At 37.5% G+C, this 22,673-nt stretch overlaps 1 protein-coding gene across 3 annotated transcripts in view; it reads right to left on the bottom strand.

Moving 5' to 3' along the window:
• Positions 1–22,673, bottom strand: part of ATG5 (autophagy related 5) — an 81,942-nt gene that overhangs the window by 13,931 nt on the left and 45,338 nt on the right. For all 3 annotated transcript variants that reach the window (XM_065681133.1, XM_065681132.1, XM_065681129.1), the window contains exon 7: positions 15,101–15,218. In XM_065681133.1, coding sequence (XP_065537205.1) covers positions 15,101–15,218 — 118 coding nt within the window. The remainder of the gene's footprint in view (positions 1–15,100; positions 15,219–22,673) is intronic.

Genomic DNA, 22,673 nt, shown 5'->3' with positions numbered 1-22,673 from the left:
ATCTTAAGAACACACTACATGATGTAGCAGTAAAAATGTACATATACAAGCTTAGAGAGCTTTCATCCTGTGATCACAAACAGAAGGGGAGTGCTGTTTATCAGAGAAATACAAACCCTTGCTAAAATACTTACATTAGCTTCTTCCGGGCCTTTACCCATTGAAAAATAAATTCTTTAATGAGCAGGCAATAGAGTTTGCACACATGAAATATCTTTTTCTGTACGTGTACTGTACATTCTTTTGAACAGCTAGTAGATTAAAGTACTTGGAGATCTCCACCAAAGTACAATTAAAGAATTTAGTCCTGACAAAGCTTTCTTCAGGAAAGAAGTAAATAAATGAGTAATGGAACATCTGAAGGGCTCTTTAGCCTGAACAGTAACTTTAAACAAAATAATAAATAAATAAATCCCCCCAAAACAGCTACTTGCTCAGCATTAAGTTTGGAAGTGAATTTTCATCAAAAGTTCATTTTAATTAAAAAAAAAAAAAAAAACCAAAAAAAAAAAAAAAACAACACAAGAGTTAGCTTCAAAACTGACAGATAATCATCTAATCTTTAAAGACAGCTTGGCTAATAAGTATTTTTTTTTTTTTAGAGTTCAGAAAGCATTTTTTCACTTTACAGCAGAAAAGTAGGTCCATAAAACTTAAAACACACATACACATCACTTACAAACAGAATTTGCTAAGTTAATATCATTAATTAGTTGGCAACATTATAGAAATCATTAGCTATGTGAACAATGCATTGCAGGTACATAGCTCTGAAAAGAGTTACAGCTAATTTTGCTGCATTAGTTTGCAGTTTTAGAGAGCTGGCTTTGCAACCATCCTTCCTTCAACCTGGCGAAACTGATCCCCAACATCTCATGTGGTAGAATGGTATCTATTTGTGTATCATCTGGTCCATATATCTGGCTTCTTTGCTTAAATTGCCAGTGACTAACAGTTTGCATTAAGATACTGGACTTAGTGAAACTTCCCAAAGTGTACAGACCCACTGAATTTTGCCATTTTAAGTCTGGTGATGATACCATCAGGACAAAGGGCACAGACATAACAGGCATTCAAATCTTTAAAGACTACAGCACCTCTGTGCACATACCAAGCCACTGTGTAAGACTCTGGCTTTCACATAAGGAGTAGTTTTATCTCTACTTTCTTACAAATATTCTTCAAATCGCTACAGGTGCCAAATAAGGTAGTGTAATTTGTCCACTGAATGTGAAGTTATCAAAATCTCTCATTAGAATGAGGCATCAAAAAAGGGGACAGCTACTATTAGCAAGTGCTGCTGAATCTTGGAGAAGAAAGACACAGTCAAAAGTGTTTATTATTAGATTACTCTGATTTTCATAATTGGCATGGCTGCTACTTTTCTCCCAGTTCCATTTGTAGGTCCTTTAGTTTTGCAGGTTCTCTTCTTTTTTAGCCTTACAAGATATTTATCTCCTGAGAAAATCAGTTTGTACCTACACACATCAAGGCAGAATAGAACAATACTGCAAGAGAGAAGTAAGGAAGACGGGAATGCTTTTGCTCTATCTACCCCTTATGATACAGTACATATATCTAATTTAAAGGTATAGGTGTAGCTCGTAAGATGGACCAGAAGTCACTCTCTGGACCTCAGGGCAAGTGCCTATTCAGGTAAATTATCTCCCCCTCCATATTGCTTACTGACAGTAGACCCCAGACTGTTAATCCATAAACACAACTCAAATTTTCAGGAAGAGTATTAATTGGCCTAGGCCAAAATAATGCCGGAGAACTGCTAATAGTCATACAGCACAAACAACACGTGTTCTAGCCCTCCTTTTGTTTACTAGAAAAAAATAAAACCACCGACACCACAATGTCCAAATCTGGCTGTGCACTGCAGTGTCCTGGTTGAGAACTTCATGTTGCAAGTCGTCACAGAGGTTTACTACTATCTCCTGAAAGCTTTAGTAGAGCCATTAAAATCTTCAGTTGCACTTGTACCAGTTACAACACTAAAGGCACCAGTGATTATACCAGACATGAACGTTAACAGGATGATGAACCCTACTAAAAAGAAAAAACAACCACCCTAAAAACAAACAAATTGATTTCAGAATATTCTCACATTTTCTATGAAACTATCCATAAAAAATATCCTGTAAATCTATACGCTTTGTGTTTTTGATGGCTCAGTCATACTGACTGACCTCTTTGATCTTGGGGTGAGACACACTGATTTAGATCAGGATTCAAAAAAAATCCAATTCTTAACTCTGTTACTGACCTCAGTGTGACCAGGTGCAAGCCACATCACCCCTCTGTGCCTCTAATTTCTCCTTCCTTTTTGTCTCTTCACTCATCTTTTGTCTAAGTGATAAATTCTGTGGGAATACACTGCAATATCCATACAGTGCGTAAAGAACCTGAGGTCTCCTCCTAAAACACAAAAAATATAGCTTTTAAAACTGAAAATTCACCACAAGCAAAACATTTTGTCAAGATATGCATGGCAGATTACTGACAGAAAACTTGACCAATTTCTAGTAATTTTCTACAATCAGAAAAAGAAATGAAGAAAGTGTCTGATTTTCAGATCCATAGCATTCTATCCAGGACCTGGGGGTAGCATGCTCATACTCCCAGGAAGTGCAGCTCTACTGCAGTCCTTGAAGCAGGCTGCTCTAGGATGAAATATACCACTTTTTTTCTGCAGAGAATTTCAGAAGTGCAGGCTTGTGACTTCCAAACAGAATAAGCTGCCTTAAAAAAGAAAAAATAATTTTGCTCTGTGGAGGACTTGACTTTCTCCACTTCATACTACTACTGTTATATAATAGACATAAAAGTTCGTTGTGCCTGAATAAAATCATTTGCCTTCTGACAAATTTGAAGAGAATAGTCTGGAGTCTGATACTAATAAAACTTATTGGGTGGCCGACAGAATGAATTTAGCTGAAGCTGAACAAATTTCCAAAGACTTGTCTGAGAAACAGGATTATTTCCCTATTTGCTGTACCTCTTCCTATATTCTACCCTTTTGAATGTGAATGCATGTGCATGACCAGAAACCACTTCTAAGTCACAAAGTGACTTAGAAAAAAAAGCACATGGCTCTTGTGATATTAGGGAAGTTGCTAGATGGAAGAAGGCAGACTAGACTAGAACAGTATGTTTCAGTTGGAAGGGACCTACAATGATTATGAAGTGTAACTGCCTGTCCAATTCAGGGCTGACCAAAAATTAAAGCATGTTATTAAGGGCATTGTCCAAGTGCCTCTTAAACACTGGCAGGCTTGGGGTACCAACTGCCTCTCCAGGAAGCCTGTTCCAGCATTTGACCACCCACTCAGGGAAGAAATGCTTCCCTGTTGCAGCTTTGAGCCATTCCCACACGTCCTATCACTGGGTACCATGAAGAAGAGCTCAGCACCTTCCTCTCCACCTCCTCAGGAAGCTGTAGAGAGCAACAAGGTTGCTCCTTAGCCTCCTTATCTCCAAACTAGACAAGCCCAAAGACCTTAACTGCTCTTTTACAAGACATTCCTTCCAGATCCTTCCAGACCTGTCACCAGCTTTGTTGCACTCCTTTGGACACATTCAAGGACCTTCACCTTCTTTATTGATGGGGCCAGAACTCCACACAGTATTCCAGGTGAGGCCATGCCAACACTGAATGCAGTGGGATAATCCCCTCTTTTGACTGGCTAATTATACTGTATTTGATGCCCGCAAAGATGTGGTTTGCTCTCTTGGCTGCCAGGGCACACTGCTGCACCATACTGAGCCTGCTGTTGACCAGCAATCCCAAATCCCTCTCTACAGGGCTACTTGCCAGACACTCTGCTCCCATTTCATACCTGTGCCCAGCATTACTCCATCCTAAGTACAGGGTACAGCATCTGGACTTGTTAAATTTCATCCCATTTGCCACTAGGAAAGGGGCAAGGGGGTTATTAGTTACCAAACAGATAATCCTTGTATACTCAATTGAGGTAAAGCTGGAGAAATCCTTAAAACCAAGATACACTTGCTGTTTCCCGAGAACTCTATGAAGAAAGATCACAAGCACCCAGATCCCCACCAGGGGTTTGTCCCTTCTCTTTTCTTCTGGGAGTAAGCAAGCCAGAACAGCCTCTTTGGTTATGCAAAGAGCATGTCAGGAAATGAAGATGGTTAACAAAAACAAATATATAAACAGCACAGCTGCCACACTATTAACCCTCAGATTACTTGCACCTTTCTGTGTAGTCAGGACAAATTAATTCATTATATATATATATTACTAATGAATTCTGTACTCATGACTATTAATCTTATAATGTCAAGACAACCTTTGGACTTCTACCCGTTGCAATTTTAACTCAGAAAATATAATGTCTTTCCACTACAACTTAAGAACAAAAAAAACCCAACAACAAACAGGCAGCAACTGGGGCAGGGTGGGGGGGGGGTGGGGATATAAAAAAATAAAATCAAAAAGTCAGAAGTCAGATGAAAGGCAGATGCAGAAGGATAATCCAAGCAGATGGCCTGGTTAGGAAAATATAACAGGCACAAATAATGACTCACACCAGAAAGGAGATGTACTTAATGACCTGCTCTAACTCAGAGAGCACCACTGAGTCAAGGACACAAGGAAGGTGGAACAGCTTAAGTAGTAGTATGAAGTTCAGTTCCGACCTGCAAGATGACTGCCATAGCACAGAAGTCAGCAGACTAGCATTCACATCACTAGTGAGCTTTTAACTGCCCTTTAGTATGCCTACACACTACAAGACCTGTAACCTTTCACAATACTGTCATATCCATCTGGGATGACAGTGTGGCTAAAACTGCCTAAAACTGATCATGGCTAATTTTATTTCTAAATGTAGGTGGCCTGGAAAAGTATTTCAACACTGCACCTTCACAGCATTGAAAAGCAGAGACCAGCCTGCAGAGAGCACAGTCAGACTTACTAGCCAGACATGAGGAGCAAAAGCTTCCTAAACTTGCTTACCACTGGAGCAGCAAGGACTGGGATGGTGCTGTGCAGCTCCCATAATAAACCCCAGGCCCAAATAATTCTGACCTCAGACAGAGCAATTTCAGCTATATTTCATGTCAATCCAAAACTATTCACACTGCATACATTTACCTCCTTCTATTGCATTACTTGTCACTTGTATCAAAATTAGGACCTTACACAGCAAATCTAATCTAAATTCAATTTTCTGTTTGACTAATTTACTCAAAGTCCCTGCTCAGAAAACTGAGGGAGAACAAAAAACAATTAATATGTAGTCTCTCATACAATATACATTAAAAAAAGCCGAGAGTTAATTGAAAACAGTTGGATCTCTAATTTTACAAAATCATTCAGTACAGCAAGTCTTAAGAGAAAAATCCTGGAAGTCTTTTTGATCCTTGCTTTATTTCTGAAAGAACTAATGACACTGCTGTAGAAAGAGGTCAGTTCACACAGCTTTTCTGAATGAACAACAATGCTGTGAAAACTGGGATTGATTGATAGCCTACTGTTTGCGTCATTATGTCCAAATGTTTACCATTTGGGTCTTCAAGGAAGCATGAGACAAAAATCAAAACAAGTTTTATGAAGACTTCAACAACACTGGCAAATTAAAATTGTATCCAGAATTGTTTAGACATGATAGCAGTGGAAGAAAACTGTTTCCCTCTGCATTATACAATTTTTATCTTTGCATTATGCACAATGTCTTAAATTTCTGGTGTGGAAGAGGAAAGACATCTTTCCCTCCCCCAGAACAACTCTGTTTTCTATCAATTTAACCCTTTATTTCTTCAAAGCATTGTCGAACTCAACAGTTTCCTTTTTCAATTGTTGCTCTGTAGTTATGCAAGATCATACTGTGTTCATCCCCTTCTCCTAATGAGTCACCATTTCTAAATGCACTGTTTAACATATTAGAATGTTCTTTTACAGCAAGCTCATATATGTCTATAATAAATGCCTATAAATAAATCTTTTAATTGCTGTGAATTATTCACTTTTTTTTTTTTTCCCAAGTTTGATAAACTCTGAAGTTCAGAACTGGTATCACTACTTTTGGAAACAAAGGCCCCTTAACTGGCAACACCACCACCTACCATCAGATGCATAAAATCATGGCAAAATGCAGCATGATCTCTCTAGCAGCAACAGATAGATAACACTTAATTTTATTTATCTGTCATAAATGACACTGTTGCTGTAAGCACATAGCCTAATGTACCTAATCTCAGTAAGACAGAGGTTATTAGACAGCAATGAAAAATAGCCTTGGTGCTATCTCCATAAGGCACAGATAATGAATTTCATTATTCAGCAGTTTTGAGAACATAGGTAACGTGTTCTGCCACATCAGCTATGTCACCTTATGCTATATTTACAGGCAAGAACATGGTCTTAACATCTTCTCTTTCTTACCTTCATAGAAACTGTAACTATGCAGTCTAAAAGACCACAGGGAACATCACGCTTCATCTTAGCCTGTTCCTCCATAATGTGCTACATATTCTCACAAATAGTAGTAACTCTCAAGTTATTTAAATAACTGCCTAATTTTCTAGAACTGGAACTACTGCTGACAATTCCACCACACAAGAATTGTTCAGTTAAAGGATCAAATTTTATCTGTGCAAGTGGCATCCACAAGCACAAGAAAAGATCAGACTATTTTACCATAGCGTGAATAGTAATAACAATATTAATCTGATTTTAACACTGGAGTCCTTGTGAATGGGTGTTTCATATTAACATAAAAAAAGACATCTGTCATTCAAAACTGCATGACACACATTCTCTGAGAAGTAAAACTAGGATTTTGGACTGTTGGTTGGAAAGGATCTTTGTACAATTTCAAGAATGTGAAATGGTCAATGAGAAGGGTGACAACTGGACAATTTCATTTTGGACTTCCTGGAGTAAGCAGGACATTAACCTTGTACGAAATGAGCTTTTGAAATGAGTCTGAAAAACTACAAAAATGATTATACAAATTATGGTAAGCTTAGTCAAAGAAGTAAGACAAGCCAATTTTAAAAGATGCAAAAGCAGATAACAAAAGGATAGCAAGTTATGCATAACTTAAATAGAGGTATTTAAGAAACACGATGCAGAAAAAAGTAAGGAAACAGCTGTAAGAGCCACTGACATGAAAGAAAGACAGATCAACACAAGTTGTAAAAGAACTGAAAAATAAGTACTACTCTTCAATAACGCTGAGATCAAATTCAGAAATAACTAATCATTTAATCATTGCCCAAACCTAAATGACCAGCTTGCCTTCTTTTTAAGGTAAAACCAAAACCAAGCCCACCTCCCCTGCCCAAGATATGATCAGAACTGAGAACTAAACACAATGTAATATGCTCAAATTGCAAAACTTGCAAGGTTTTAATTTGAAATACTGAAAACTGAAGTGAAATTGCACATGTTCTACTAAGGATTCCCAGTAACTCTAGGTGGTCGGGAATAGTAGTCCATGAATAGCAAGCTAAGTATTATCTATACAACCACAGAACTCCCAAGTTCTATTTTAATTGTATGCAGTCTCTAGATGAATTTAAGTAAACAATAATTATGGAAATACAGTAAATAAGAAATACACTAACACACAGTGTAAGTTTACCCATTGTAAAATTTCAGACTGAAGTGTCGGTCTTCCATTTATTAACTACTGTGTTAATTAGAGTTTATTATTGCAGCAACTAAAACCCAAATAATAACATCCATTAAAGAAAGATAACAGTAGGCTGCAATACAGAGGAAGTGATTACTGGATTAGCTTGTGTTTGAGAATATTGATTTTTATATTTATTAAACATGTCAAATAGGACTTTACTCCTTCCCAAATTTCATGTCAACACAGGAAGATCAGAGCAAAGAAAAAAAAAATGAAAACAAATCAAATGCATCAATATTAAATGCGAGGTGATGCACTTTTTGTGATGACTTGGTATTACTGTTTCTGTTGCCACATAACCACAACTGCTGCCTGTGAAGCAGCTAAATAGGCACCAAGATAAAGGAAAAGCTACTCAAGTTAATGACAAAACATCTGATTTAACACATTTGCCGTCTAAACACTCATTTAGACAGAAAATGATAGTGAGTTATATTAGATCAGTTCTAATGTAGTCTTCTGGAAGAGAGTACTGTACAATACTGTAGTAGGAGTACTGTAAGGTGAAAAAAAGAGCATCTTCTCTGAAGTACTCTCTATTCTTAAAGGTCCTTGGTACACATAAAAGTAACCATTCTCCTTGTTTTAGAGAAACAGGGTTTTCCTTTGCAGTCAAGAGAAAACTTCTGGCAATTACATTAGTTAAGAACTACACTGGTTTTAGTTCTTGTTCTAATTCAAAGTACTGCTTTTCTTCACACTTTCTGATCATCACTGAGAATGTGTAAATTGTTTGATATGCATTTTGACAAGTAAATGCCAAACTGCTATCTCTATTTGACAACTTCGCTGTGGTGACTAAAGAGGAAAAAAAAGGTCAAGCTAACATTCTGTAGTCTGAAAAGGTATAAGGATTGACTAAGTAGAAGCCATTCTTTTCTTTGGTCTAACAATGCCCATGACAAAAAGCCTTTAACTTTTATCTATCATTTTGCAATGAACAGTTTAAGGAGATGAAACTATCTAGCAATCCAGAAAGGTGAACACTGCACAGTTAAGGAGAATAACATACACATTTGAACAAAAGACTAGTTTGAGGAGAGACTGGGACATAAGGGTTGGGATAATAACTGCTCAAGTTCTTATTTTTTAGCGTACTTCAACAAACAATAAAACCCTTTAACAGTTTCATAAGCTAATTTAAGTAAAGCACAGTATCTAAAGCAATCCACAGCCTAAACAGTCCAAAATAATATTGACAATATTTAACAAAGACCATTTTCACTATCAGTGTTTTAATGCCACTATTCAACCTGTTCTACTCCTGACAACATTCTTTCCATCATGTTTTTAACGGTAATCAAAGTATATATTCAATCCACATATATAAATAATTTTTTCATTTAAATACTTTTTCTCAGCACAGTTAAAAGAGAGACTTAATTATATCCATGTTTCTTAAAGCAAAGGCATATAGACACTGTGGGTGGTTCTTGAAACCCTTCCCTCTCTCTTTTTGTGGTGGTCCCTAAGTATTTGGCAGCAGGAACAACTCACATATATGGCTACAAATGCTGAGTCTGAAAATCATATATTCTCTGTGTTCCCACGGCACAAAGCTCAGTTACGGACGTCACCATAGACAAGCAATCACCACAATTACTATGAAGCTTCCACAGTTGAATGAAAAGTCATTGGAAAAGAGAAACTCATAGAGGAAAAAGGAAAAAAATAACAAAAAAAATCAACAGATGGAGAAAAACAGAAAGAGAAACCTATACTGATTGTGTTGCACTGCAAAAAGATGCAGCTAATGTCACAAATGTGTTAATTCCATAAAGAGGGAGGTTAAAAGAAAAATCACTCATAGAAAAAATATCTAAATTACTTCTTGAAAACAAGAGTGAAAAAGGTTGAGAACAACTTGCTTCAATAATATCTACTGTGTCCTTAAGCATACCCTTGATGAAGATACTAATTTTCTTTTTCCTGTATTCAGAAAAATTAGGTAGATCTAAACTTTGGTAAGAATACATAAAATTTGAAAATCCAGGTGTGGAAAACAACTTGTCAGCTTTTTCTAATATACCTTTGACAATTTTGTTACGTGATTATTTTAATGCCTTGACCAGAATAAATATAAATTGTAGATAAAAAAATTTAATCTTACAAAACCAAAAATTAGAAGATAGCAAAAAAAGGCCCAAAGAAGGCAATTTTTAATATGAAATTCAAATAGTCTTGACCAAAAACTATTCTTCCATCAGAAACTGTTTCATCCAGATTACCCCATAGAAGGAGACTGTATTATCATTTTATAGATCACATACTGAAGTCAAAGAGACATCATGGTCAGAAATACATATTTTTTTGAGGGTCGGAGAGGAGTAATGAGGAGCCTAGAACCTGACTTCAGAGAGTGCCTGGTATTTGCACACTCAAAGCCCCCTAGCTCTTGCTGATTCCAAGAGTAAGCGAGCAAGCTGCTCAGCAGAATGCTCACACTGATCACTGGATTTTTCTGGTGCTCTTCAATGAAATGGGTGGTTTTGTAACACTCAGTTTGCCTACTATTCCATATAAATGAACTCCCTATGGGAGAGAGAATTGAAATCAATTCCCAAAGGCAGTGTTCAGCTGCCTAAATTGCAAGACTTCCTGAAGTACATTAATCACCCATCCATCATTTCAATAATCAGGATAATGTTTTTTTCACAACACGGCCCTGACACCAAAACATGCCTCGCCTGTGCAGGAAGACAGAAGTCTCACAGAAGACAAAAGGAGAGGTGGAGAGTGCCGTATGCACAATGATCAGTGTGCATGTGTAAGAAATTGAGATTGTACAGGTGGTCTACAACTCTGGCACATCCTAAATTTCAAGTAATTCAACTTCAAATGTATACAACTACTTCAGAAGTAAAACATTTATGCATAGTTTTCCAGGTTTCAAAAAAATGCTTGCAAATTAAATTCTCATGTGCCCATAAAACGGATAGAAACACTCAGCTCTACAGCCTCCTCCTCTTTTTGAACTGGTGGAGCATCTATTGACAGAGGAATTTTGTTAAACTCTCACTGAACCAGCAGAAAGAAAATGAGTTGACAGAGTGGGTTTCATGGAGACTTCAGCAACACAGACGTGCTGAGATCTTGGGAGTCTACTCACTGGAAAAGGGAGAAGTATGCCCTCATTATGGCTGCTAAAATTTCTACAGGCAAAACTCAGAAGTGGCATTATGCATTCTCTTGAGTTAGTGGGGCTTTCTTCTTTAACAGCTCAAAGCTGTATTAAGAGTGTGAACACTTAAAGATGGTGCACACTGCATCTGAAGAGTGAATGAGTGGATTAAGCCAGCAAGAGAATAATCAAGGTTCACTTATTGATTCCACCCTTGGAGGGGTGTCTAGTACACTTGGAACCAACTGCCCTAGGGGTGGAAACACTTAAATGAGGTGTGTTGTCATCCTGGTCACCATAAGCTTAATCCATCAATGAGGAGAGTATGATGAACTGAAGCAGTTAAGGCTAAACCAGTGCTGCCCTTCACACCTCTTAAGGGCCCTATCCTTACCTGTGCATGTTTCTCAGCAGTAAAAATCACTGCTGCCAAGGGCATCCACCTTTTCAGGTAATTTTCCAGAAGTCTGATCCCTTCTCTATTATCCTTCCTTCTTGTCCTAGTTCTGCCTCTTTCTGATCTATCTCTTAGGTCTTTTTTTCTTTCCATGTTACCACGATTAATTTTCTACTTTGTATTCCTGTCTGGGGTGCAGTCTGCTTGACAGCAAACCCTGAACGAGTCTTCCCCAGTCCCTTTTCTGTCTCTAGATCCACCTGACCACCTATCCACCTGCACCTTCTCATTCTGCCAGTGCAAACTGCCCTTCTTTTCAACTTCTAATTCAATTCTTTTCTCCAAACAGGTCTCCAGACCATCCAAATCACTTTGCCAGTGTATGATCCACATGCAATATGCTGCTTTTCCTCCCTCATCATTTATCATCTATCCCACTTACTTCGTCCAGGTGTTCACAGTTATTATGTCAGGGTTTGGCTTTTGCCCCAATCTCTTTCATCCTGCCACATTGTTTATAGTTGCTCTCCTCATGACATTTAATGACTCACAGATAGTAATTTTCTTCCAAATTCAGTCAGTCTGCCTCCACTGGCTCTATGTATCAGTCTACCCTCACATCTCCTCAAGACTTCATGTTATTTTCTGTGTTTAGCTCAGCCTAATATTTCATTCTGTTACCTACCAGAAAAGGAGGAGAACACTCAGAATGTAAGAGAAGCAACTGAACAACAAAACAATACAAAGGTGCATTACAGGAGAAATTCTACTGAATCCTAGATAGCCCATACTCATGTGAGGGATCAAATTTATTAAACTAATATATGCAAGTTGCTTAGTAGAATCTTACGGATGAAAACTAGGCCAAATTTGAGAGATTTAGAGAGGAACAGACAAACATATTCCAATACAATGAAACCCTTCCAACAAATTTGAAACTACTCCTCCTAAGTCTAAGGATATTTTACTATTTTAGTTTCTTTTCCTAGAACTAACCACCACTTTTTGCCCACATTCAGTAAACAGTTGTCCTGTTTATGAGACAAAAGCGACAGTACATTGAAAAATGTGGGATCTGGGCATGATGTAAACGGTACAGAATAAGAGGTGGATACTGTCCTGGGTTCAGCAGTAGCAGTCATTTTTCTCCTTCTTAGTTGCTGGTGCAGTGCTGTGGTTTTGACTTTCAGCCTGGGAACAGTGCCGATAACACCAGTGTTTTCAGTTGCTCCTCAGTCATGTTTAGTCTGACCAAGGACTTTCTGAGTCTCATGCTCTGCCAGGAAGGAGGGGAAGTAGGGAGGAAGCGGAGACAGGACACCTGACCCAAACTAACCAAAGAGGTATTCCATACTACAGCATGTCATGCCCAGTATATAAACTGTGGGCAGTTACCCAGAAGGGGGAGATCACTGCTCAGCCGGGCTGGGTATCGGTCGGCAGCTGGTGGGCGGCCATATTCTCTTCCCTTGTTATTTCCCTTATTATTATCATTGGTGGTAGCAGTAGTCGTTTGTGTTATACCTTAGTTACTGGACTGTTCTTATCTCAACCTGTGGGAGTTACATTCTTCCGATTCTCCTCCCCATCTTCCTCCCCATCCGGGAGTGGGTGGAGAAGGTGGGAGTGAGCAAGTGGTTGCATGGTTCGGAGTTACCAGCTAGGCTTAAACCACGACAACAGTATAGGATTTCTAGCAGTGACTAGCACATTCCCCATGTGCAGCTTTCACAAATCCATGTAAAACTGATCATTCATTATATCCTGGAATAACTTCCTGCATAAATACCTTTTGAGCTTCTTGCATTTAGTTTGTGCTCTTGACTGCCTTTCAAATTAAAATACATCATCCTTCTTATGTTCTTTTTTTTTTTTAAATTCATTTTGTACCTTTTCACTAGTGTCTGTAGGAGGATCCTCACATTTAAGTACTTAAAGATGTTTAAACTTGCTTGTGCTATCATTTAAGTATCTGTTTGTATCTTGCTTTATCTTTTGGACAGTTAGCTGAAAGCATTACTTAAAATTATGCTCTAAAATTTATAGCCGCTTTAGGAAAAATAGACACATGGCTAGCATCATTCCATATTTTTCTTACTTTTGTTATTTTTGGAAATTGTTTCCATGTGTTAACAAGTATTAAACAGGGGTAAAAAAATCTGTTGAGATTTCAGTAGATTTGCATGATCACTATACTTAAAGAAATCCACAAGTGTTTGATTTTGAATTACACAAATTCTGTGCATGCAATCCTATAGATTGTAACAGATTTCGAATTTAGTGCTTTACTGTCCAGAGGTACTTATACTACATCCATAAATTCTGTGCCAAGATCTTCTCTAGAATATCAGATATTTCTCAAAGCATATTGTGATGTACTGACTGAAAAACAGTTACCTATTTACAGGTACTGGCAAGACAACAGCAAAAAGAAGAAGAAAAATGTTTCACATAAATTTTTATCTTAATTTGCACATTAATTTAATCTTAATTTACATAACTTTTACATTTCTCCCGCTTAAAAAGTATATCAGAGTTCCAATAGTTGTTAATCTTTGAGGTTTAAATAAAACAGATATTATTTTTCTGAATAAGCACTGACTGACAAATGTTGTTGTACGAAATGATATAATGCTACATGAACTAACTGGTATCTTCTCACACAATACTACTTAGTAACTACACATAAACTATTACATGCTTACAATAATCTCTTCCTTTTCTGGTACATTTTTAAAGGTTGGACTTGAACAAGAAAAAAGTATCCTGAAAAAACCTTCAATTTCTATCAATTATCGTATTTTATGTATGAGAAAATTATGCAGTATAAAATTAAAGGTAACTTAAAACTTCTGTTGACATTGCTTCATGAATATTTTTTTTAATGCAGAAAGCACGTCAATGTTTTTATTAAGAACAGTGTGAAGGCAAACACAAATTTTAATATAAAACTTCCAGAAATTAATTTTTCAAGAATGTCTAAGGACTCAGCCTTACCATCTCCAAACACTGAAGGCAATGGGATGTGTTGCACACTATAGGGCATGAAGGAGTGAAACTCTGGTACTAAGACATAGTCCTACCTCCAAAATCATAGATTAGAATCATAGAACAGTTAGGGTTGGAAAGGACCTCAAGATCATCTAGTTCCAACCCCCCTGCCATGGGCAGGGACACCTCACACTGAATCATCTCACCCAAGGCTTCGTCCAACCTGGCCTTGAACACCGCCAGGGATGGAGCATTCACAGCTCCCCTGGGCAACCCATTCCAGTGCCTCACCACCCTTACAGGAAAGAACTTCCTTCTTATATCCAATCTAAACCTCCCCTGTGTAAGTTTTAACTCATTACCCCTTGTCCTATCACTACAGTCCCTGATGAAGAGATCCTCCCCAGCATCCCTATAGGCCCCCTTCAGGTACTGGAAGGCTGCTATGAGGTCTCCACGCAGCCTTCTCTTCTCCAGGCTGAACAGCCCCAACTTTCTCAGCCTCTCTTCATACGGGAGGTGCTCCAGTCCCCTGATCATCCTCGTGGCCCTCCTCTGGACTTGTTCCAACAGTTCCATGTCCTTTTTATGTTGAGGACACCAGAACTGCACACAATACTCCAGGTGAGGTCTCACGAGAACAGAGCAGAGGGGCAGGATCACCTCCTTCGACCTGCTGGTCACGCTCCTTTTGATGCAGCCCAGGATACGGTTGGCTTTCTGGGCTGCAAGCACACAGTGCAGCCGGCTCATGTTCTTTTTCTCATCGACCAGCACCCCCAAGTCCTTCTCCGCAGGGCTGCTCTGAATCTCTTCTTTGCCCAATATTAAAAAAAACCCAAAAACAAAACCCAACCAACCAAACAATAAATCAACAGAAAAAATTACATTACTGGACAAAAGTTATTTTCACAGTACCTTCATGGTCAATAGCACTAGGACACACATCTTTTAGCAGATCTCCCAAAGTATGCATCTGTCCTCCTGAAGCAATTGGTCGAAATAGCTTCTGTATAAAAGGTCTTTCTGTGGTTGCCTGTTTTAACAGCAAAATCAGCAAGAACAACAATTTAAGGACCATGCAAATATGTCGTATTATTCGAGACAGGCAGAAGACAGAACAGAACAAGAGGTTGCAGCAGAATAAACATCTTGCATTTGCATTCCTTTTTTCATTTTATTTCAAAGAAACCCACCTTCTGTTACAGGAGTAATAGAACAGAATGTTTTGCTCAAACAAAACATTTCAATACATTCTTAAATAAAAAAAGCAGTGAGCACCAACTTAGGAGCTCAACATCAGCCTAGATGTTTTTCCAAGTCAAAGCAATACTGTAAGGAATATCCAATACCTTCTACAATAGTTTATCTTTCCCCTTTTAGAAACATATTAAGCACTTTTAATGTCAAACATGTAGCATTATAGCTAAAGCCACGTGATTTTTTTCCAGTAGATTTTATGCTGAAAAATTCAAACTATTTCAGCTGCAAGAAAAAAGGAGAAAGAGAAAAGTGCCGTGCTTTGACAGGCAACCTGAACTCTTACACCTACCAAATCTGTGTGGCACAACTTGCTCCTAGTGAATCCATGCTGGCTGTCACCAGTCACCTCCTCCTTTTCCATGTGCCTTAGCAGTTCCCAGCAATCTGCTCCATGGTCTTCCTGTGCACTGAGGTGAGTCTGACTGGACTGTACTTCCATGGCTTCCTTTTTTCCTTTTTTAAAAATGAGGGTTATGTTTTCCCTCTTCCAGTCACTGGGAACTTCACCAGACTGCCACAACATCTCAAATATGACGGACAGTGGCTTAGCCACTTCATCCGCTGGCTCCCTCAGGAGCTGTGGATGCATCTCATCAGGTCCCACAGACCTGTGCACCTTCAAATACCTTAGTCTCAAACCTGATGCTAGAGCAGGTGGTTCTTTCTCCCAGTCCCCGCCTTTGCCTTCTGCAACTTGAGCACTGTGGCTGGAGCACTTACCAGTGAAGACTGATGCAAAAAGTCATTGCGCACCTTAGCCTTCTCCATGTCCCAAGTCACCAGGTCTCCCATTTCCTTCCTTTCAGCTTTCCTAACCTGATTCCTGGCTGCTCAGACAATTTCTCTGTATTCCTTCAAAGCTACCTGTCCTTGCTTCCACCCTCTGTATACTTCCTTTTTGTGTTTGAGTTTGTCCAGAAGATTTTCATTCACCCATCCAGGCCTCCTGGCCCTGTATGATCTACAGATGTATTTATAGAAGAACTGTGGGTATGTTAAGGCAATCCCCTTCTTTGTGTATCTGTATAAGCAACCCTTTTCCCCGTCCTTTCAATATCAGCAAGAATCTGATTTTGGAAAGGAGAGGAAAACTTTTTTCCAACAGTGTGGCCTCTCCTTCCAAACTGGGCACCTGAGCCAGAAAAAAGAAGTTGAAAACCTCATGTTCAATCAATCCAAAAGTTTTAATCAAGCTCTAAATTGTTGCTGACAAATTTCTGCAAGCAACTCCAGAAATCAGCTGATGTGGCCTGCATTATGGGTGATTGGGCTCCAGCAAATTAAACTTTCACCACACACCATCTTAATTGGAAAAAGCAATATGAAACACTGGTCCTTCCAGATTCAGTCTCCTACCTCTCAAAGTGGTTCGTGTCCTACTGAGGTAATTAAAAAAAAATGAAAGCAAAACAACACAACTCAACATCAAAAACTCTATCTCCTGGCAGAGGTTTTTGGGGAAGAAAAAACTAAACAACACAGCAAACAAATGAACAAAGCCCCAGCAAACCTCAAGTGTAGTAAAAAATTTGATAGTTAAAAAACAATTTTGAAAGGAATTTACAATGTGGTCTCTGTCACCTACCTACATGAAAAGCTACAACCAACAGATTAACCATGACAACTTAACTGTCATTCACCTCTCCGAAACAGCAGGGCAAGGAATCTTTTCCTAAGAGTGGTACACTACCTCTAAGTAATTCCAGGGCAGTACAGCGCAGAGCTGTTGATGAAGCTACTTGTTACTTCTTGCCAACAATCTCCAAAAGTTACTTCTTATGAAGGCTGATCAGAAGATGACTAGCTGCTGTAGTCAACCCTCTACATCCTCAGGGTAGAAGAATGTGGATACAAACAGCACTAATGAAATGTCTGAACATTTGAAAAATGATGGAAGGCACAGAGCCAGCAGGATCCACCTCAGACAGATCCACACTTGAGCACTTGAGAAGTCAACCCTGGCATGTTACAATGAAAAACTGAAAAATGTGCCTTCAAGCATAAAAAAATTTTAAAGCCAACAAACAAACAAGACAAAATCCCTAAAACACTGTTACAGCCCAAACATTTTTCTATTGATTAAAAAAAATTATAATCTATTCTTCAGACACCTTATCACACCCCCCAAGTGCTTACCATCTGAAGTACCGCAAGTGGAAATAAACACCAGAAGGATGCAAGCAAAGGTGGTTATCCTCAATAGACTTTTAAGAAAAGAATTTCTGAAGCGCATACTGCAGTTTCTCATCATATATTAATGAATTACACCAAATTTTCCCCTAGTTATCATCATTAAGGCCAGGTTGGACAGAGCCTTGAGAGACATGGTCTAGTGTAATGTGTCCCTGCCTGTGGCAAGGGGATTGGAACTAGACGATCTTAAGGTCCTCTTCAACCTTAACCATTCTACGATTCTATGATTTCATGCCAAGGGAAAAGTCAAAGATGTATTTTCTAAAATCTCCCCAAGAGTTGCTGCACAGCAATATTCTCAGCTGCTATCATGAAACATTATAGAAAATGAATTCAATTTTACATTTTAAGTGTCGAGGAATACAGATGTGTCACTGGTCTCCATCAATGTTAAAATGATAAAAGTAACTGCAAGTTGTTTATACAAAGACTGTGGTTCACAAATATAAACCTACAGGAAGAGTATTACCCCAACATGCTCACACTTATTCCCTCCCATGCAGCAGATGCTTTATAAATTAAAAGAGTCAAAAGAAAAATCCCATTCTACAATCTACAATGTTTATAGGATAACCTTTCGAAGTATCTTAGTCATATGGGAGCATAAACAATCTTGGAAAAATCTTACCATCACCCCTTTTGAAGTGTGGTAGCTAGTAATATAAGCCCAACTTGACTAGAGCTTTCTACTCCAGTATTTTCTACAGCATCACATGAAGGAGCAGCCGACATGAGTAATTGCTTCCCTAATGTTGTTTTGTACAATATTTGCTTAATCACACATAACAGTATTATCTGTAATCTAACCTACACAGACAGCACTGCATAACTGTTAACTGAAAATGACTTTAAATAATCTACATCAGGCATAAAGCATGTATTTGTACCATATCTATTGTTTCTTCCTACTAGGATTATCACAGCTTCAACAGAATATAGCACTTTCTAAGTTATTTTATTTTACAGTCACAGTGTAGCTGTAAGCTGTTCAAAAGATGCTGGATGCATTTGCAGGGTACAAGAGGTGAGAATAATTGCCAATGATGGATTCACAGAGGAAACACCTTTAGGCATGTAAGCATGTGAAGACAATTCCCTGGCGTAAAATTTGTAGTGCATTTTACACTGATCATGTCCACAAGTTAGTATCAAATCAAATTTTTATGAAAGCAAATACTCAACTCTAAATTAACAAATTTTCTATTTATTACAACTGAAATTTCTCATTCTTCTACACTACTACATAGCACCACAAATCTTGTGCTTTTCAGAACAAATGAAGACTTTATTCTTCCTAAAAAAAGTTTAAACAATAACAGTGATAGGAAAGTGACAGTGAAAAAAAATTACACTGCAGTGAGAAAGAAAACAGACTAAAAATTACCTCTTCAGGTAGACTTGAATTAAGAAGAGTTACAGGTGAGGGAAAGTTTTAAGAGGCCCTTTAAAGCAGCCTAAAGCCTCATAGATCAAAGACAAGCTATATAGTTACATATTGTGCTAGCAACTACGAACTCTTTTTCTTCCCTATTATCCTGCCAAAAACCCAAAACAAACAAAAAAACCCCACATAGTCAGCTTGCCTGGTCCTTTTCAGAATCAACAGAACATCAAACACTGCCTGAAATCCACAATTTAATTAGTCAGATATTTTATACAGGATGCATCTTAAAATGAAAAACATAACTCACGAACTGCTGGGTTTTAATCTGGAAAAATCACAGTTAACCAGTATTTCCATCTAGAGGAAGGGATTTGGATTTTCTGTCTAAACATTCTGCTGCTACTCTAATAGCATTCAAACAAATAAAAGTTACCATGCATATAAAACCCACAAAGTAAAAAAAGAATTCCTTACAATTCCCATATGTGCTGGCAGCTTAAAACTGTAAAACTCGAGACTTCCCTATATACTTCATCATATTTTCACTAACTTGTCAAGTTCATAGTTTGTGCTGCTTTGTAATGAACCCTTTACACTATAAAAACTCCCATAATTTAAGTTTATCATTTTGTTTAAAGTGATTTAAACTCAACCATGAAGCTTTAAAAGCAATAATAATAGTTTGCATAATGGTTATTTTATATAAAAAAGAAATGTTGGGAAAATTAACTACTCCCTGAGTATACTGACTATACAGTAAGAAATCTAAGAGCAGATTTAGTTCAACTCATGTTCATTATTCTGCATTATTGGGATGTCTGCAGGCTGCATAGGCTAGACACAACAGATAATAAAATGCTTTTTAAGCAAAACTGCATGTACATAGACCTTTAATTCTTCCCCCACCATTCAGTGATGCTGTTCTATCTCCAGTCATGCTCTTTCTTAAAAGTGAAACTAAATCCCAACAATTCGCATTTGCAATGGCCAGTATTAACTTAAATAGATTAAATCAATACTATAGGTTAGATTAAATGCTGCAAAATATTTCTGTATAAATAACTAACCAATATCTACAGCAGTCCTTCTTTGCACTTCCCTGCATATTTCTTGTTCAGCCAATTTAGTATTTTGAAATATTAATTTATGTCCCGCCTATCAAGACATCTTAATCTTATGCTCAAATGACAGAAGAATCTTAGTGCAATACTCAAACAGTAACTAACTCCACAACAGAGTAAAGGTGCTCATGTAGCTAAAAATACCAATATTGCTTAACTGATACTTGTAATTGATTCCCATTTCATCATTCAATTAATACAAGCTTAAAAAATCACCTAGGCAAGCGTGTATTGAAGGACATACTACTCTAGGTGCAAACTTGTGATGCAAAACTTCAAATTCTCCCTTTCACTTTCATTTGTAATCTCAAACTAAGAAATATAGGGGACACTGTATTACTTAGTAAATTCATTTGCTCTCCTATGGTTTGATCTTATTTTCAATTTGTGGTTTTAATCTTAAGATATTTCCCTATTCACAACTGCTGCTGTTTCCCAGCACACTTTCCAGTTTATGCTTCTAAGTAAATAGATTCTGAAAGATGTGTATGTTAGTTGGGGTCTCAGTATTTTACTTCAAAAAATATCTAAAAAAAATTATTACACTCTTACATTGACTATTTTGTAAGTATTACTTTGTGCTTCTGTCAGGATAGCCTTGAAATGGTATTTTAAAAGGGTGCTAAGAAATAGTACACTTACACACTCTATAGGCTACAGATTCAAGTTACAGCATAAACTTGAAATCCATTATTTAAATGCCAAAACACAACATCAAGGTAACTTAATTTTCACTACTGAATAGTAGTATAGTATACCCACCCCCAAACACTATGTTCCAGTAAGTTAACTGCAAACCTACAGATTAAAACAAACAAACGAAAAAACAAACCACCATCCACAACTATGTAAAATAATCTGTTTGTTACTCACAAATACATTTAAATCGTGTCCACTTCCCAATGAATTCAATAAGAGGTCACATGTTCATTTCAACACAAATGAAGGATGCCGTTTCTTAACAAGCTGCCATTACTCAAAGAGCAGTCTGAGAAGCAGAAAACAAATAAACAAAACCCCAAACCCCAGATTCCTCTCTAATACAAGACATATTCAAAGCAAAAACCAGTTTGATTCTTACATCTTCATTAGATGTTTGTAAAAAATAAGGAAGTGACTTCTCTTTCCACTTCAAATCTTGCATGATAACAAGACTCAAAAATGGTCTAATTTTATCCATCTGAAATCTGTTACCTTTCAAATTTCATCAGTATTTTCTGAGATTGAGAGGCATAAAACAAAACATGATTTGTCTTCATCCAATAATCATTGCTCCATTCCCCTCCTTCAAATCTTCTAAGCTAGAGACACCCCACTGCTTTATTGTACACTGATGATGATATTTCTAGATCAGTTATTCTCCAAGTTGTTAGGACTGGAACAACATTCCAAAAAAACTGAAATACTATTTCTAGTATTTCTTTAATTAGTCTCTGCACACTGTATCTAACAGACACTCTAGTTATGATTTTGTGTGTTTTGAATAAGGCTGGCACTGGTTTTGTTAGCATTCAGAATTTTTAACCTCTTAACTGCAACATCATATCGCTGTTCAGAGAATAAAAGTACATTACATTAAGAAATAGAACTAATTAATTTTTTTCTAAATAGAAAACTTAAGTAATGGTTTTATATGTCTAATATGTAACTAAAAGCTGTACAACAAAAAGGAGTAGAAACATGCTCAACACACCTATCTAGAATTACTAGAAAAACTGACTCATTGACAGGACGTGATGTGGGTTGCAGGACTAGCTGTAAAGTCAACATATAAAACAAATCAAATTACTTAGCTTTCCTATAATACCTTTTAAATTGCTCTAATAAATTAGATTTTCAGGGACTAAAAATTGTAATATATACCTGATTACAACCTATAGAAAACCGTGCATTCTTTCATTTTCGCTTGAGTTTGTACTAGGGCTTCTACAGTCAAGTGGTGAGAAGGAAGCTTTGTTTTTCCTTATGAGGTTTAAGTCTTTATGGTGACAAACAAGAACATTATACTCTGTAATATTTTTAAGAGGCATGCAACAACAAAGATGCAACAAACTAGCTACAATTTACACATTTAATTCACATTAACAGCAGTCACATTAATTAATAATGCAGGAGTATATTACCAGATTGAAGCTTAAGATAATTCATACGTACACTTTTATATGGCCACGACAAATGTGTATTTGGATAAATTTTTAAAACTTCTTACTCCTGAGATTTGAAATAACATGAAAGGATAAGATATGAAAAAAACATATACTATTAAAAGAATCATAGAATCATAGAATAGTTAGGGTTGGAAAGGACCTCAAGATCATCTAGTTCCAACCCCCCTGCCATGGGCAGGGACACCTCACACTAAATCATCTCACCCAAGGCTCTGTCCAACCTGGCCTTGAACACTGCCAGGGATGGAGCATTCACAGCTCCCCTGGGCAACCCATTCCAGTGCCTCACCACCCTTACAGGAAAGAATTTCCTCCTTATATCCAATCTAAACTTCCTCTGTGTAAGTTTTAACCCGTTACCC

The sequence above is a fragment of the Lathamus discolor genome, chromosome 5, assembly GCF_037157495.1.
Source record: "Lathamus discolor isolate bLatDis1 chromosome 5, bLatDis1.hap1, whole genome shotgun sequence".
NCBI classification, from domain to species: domain Eukaryota; kingdom Metazoa; phylum Chordata; class Aves; order Psittaciformes; family Psittacidae; genus Lathamus; species Lathamus discolor.
This window is presented reverse-complemented; position numbering and strand designations above follow the sequence as displayed.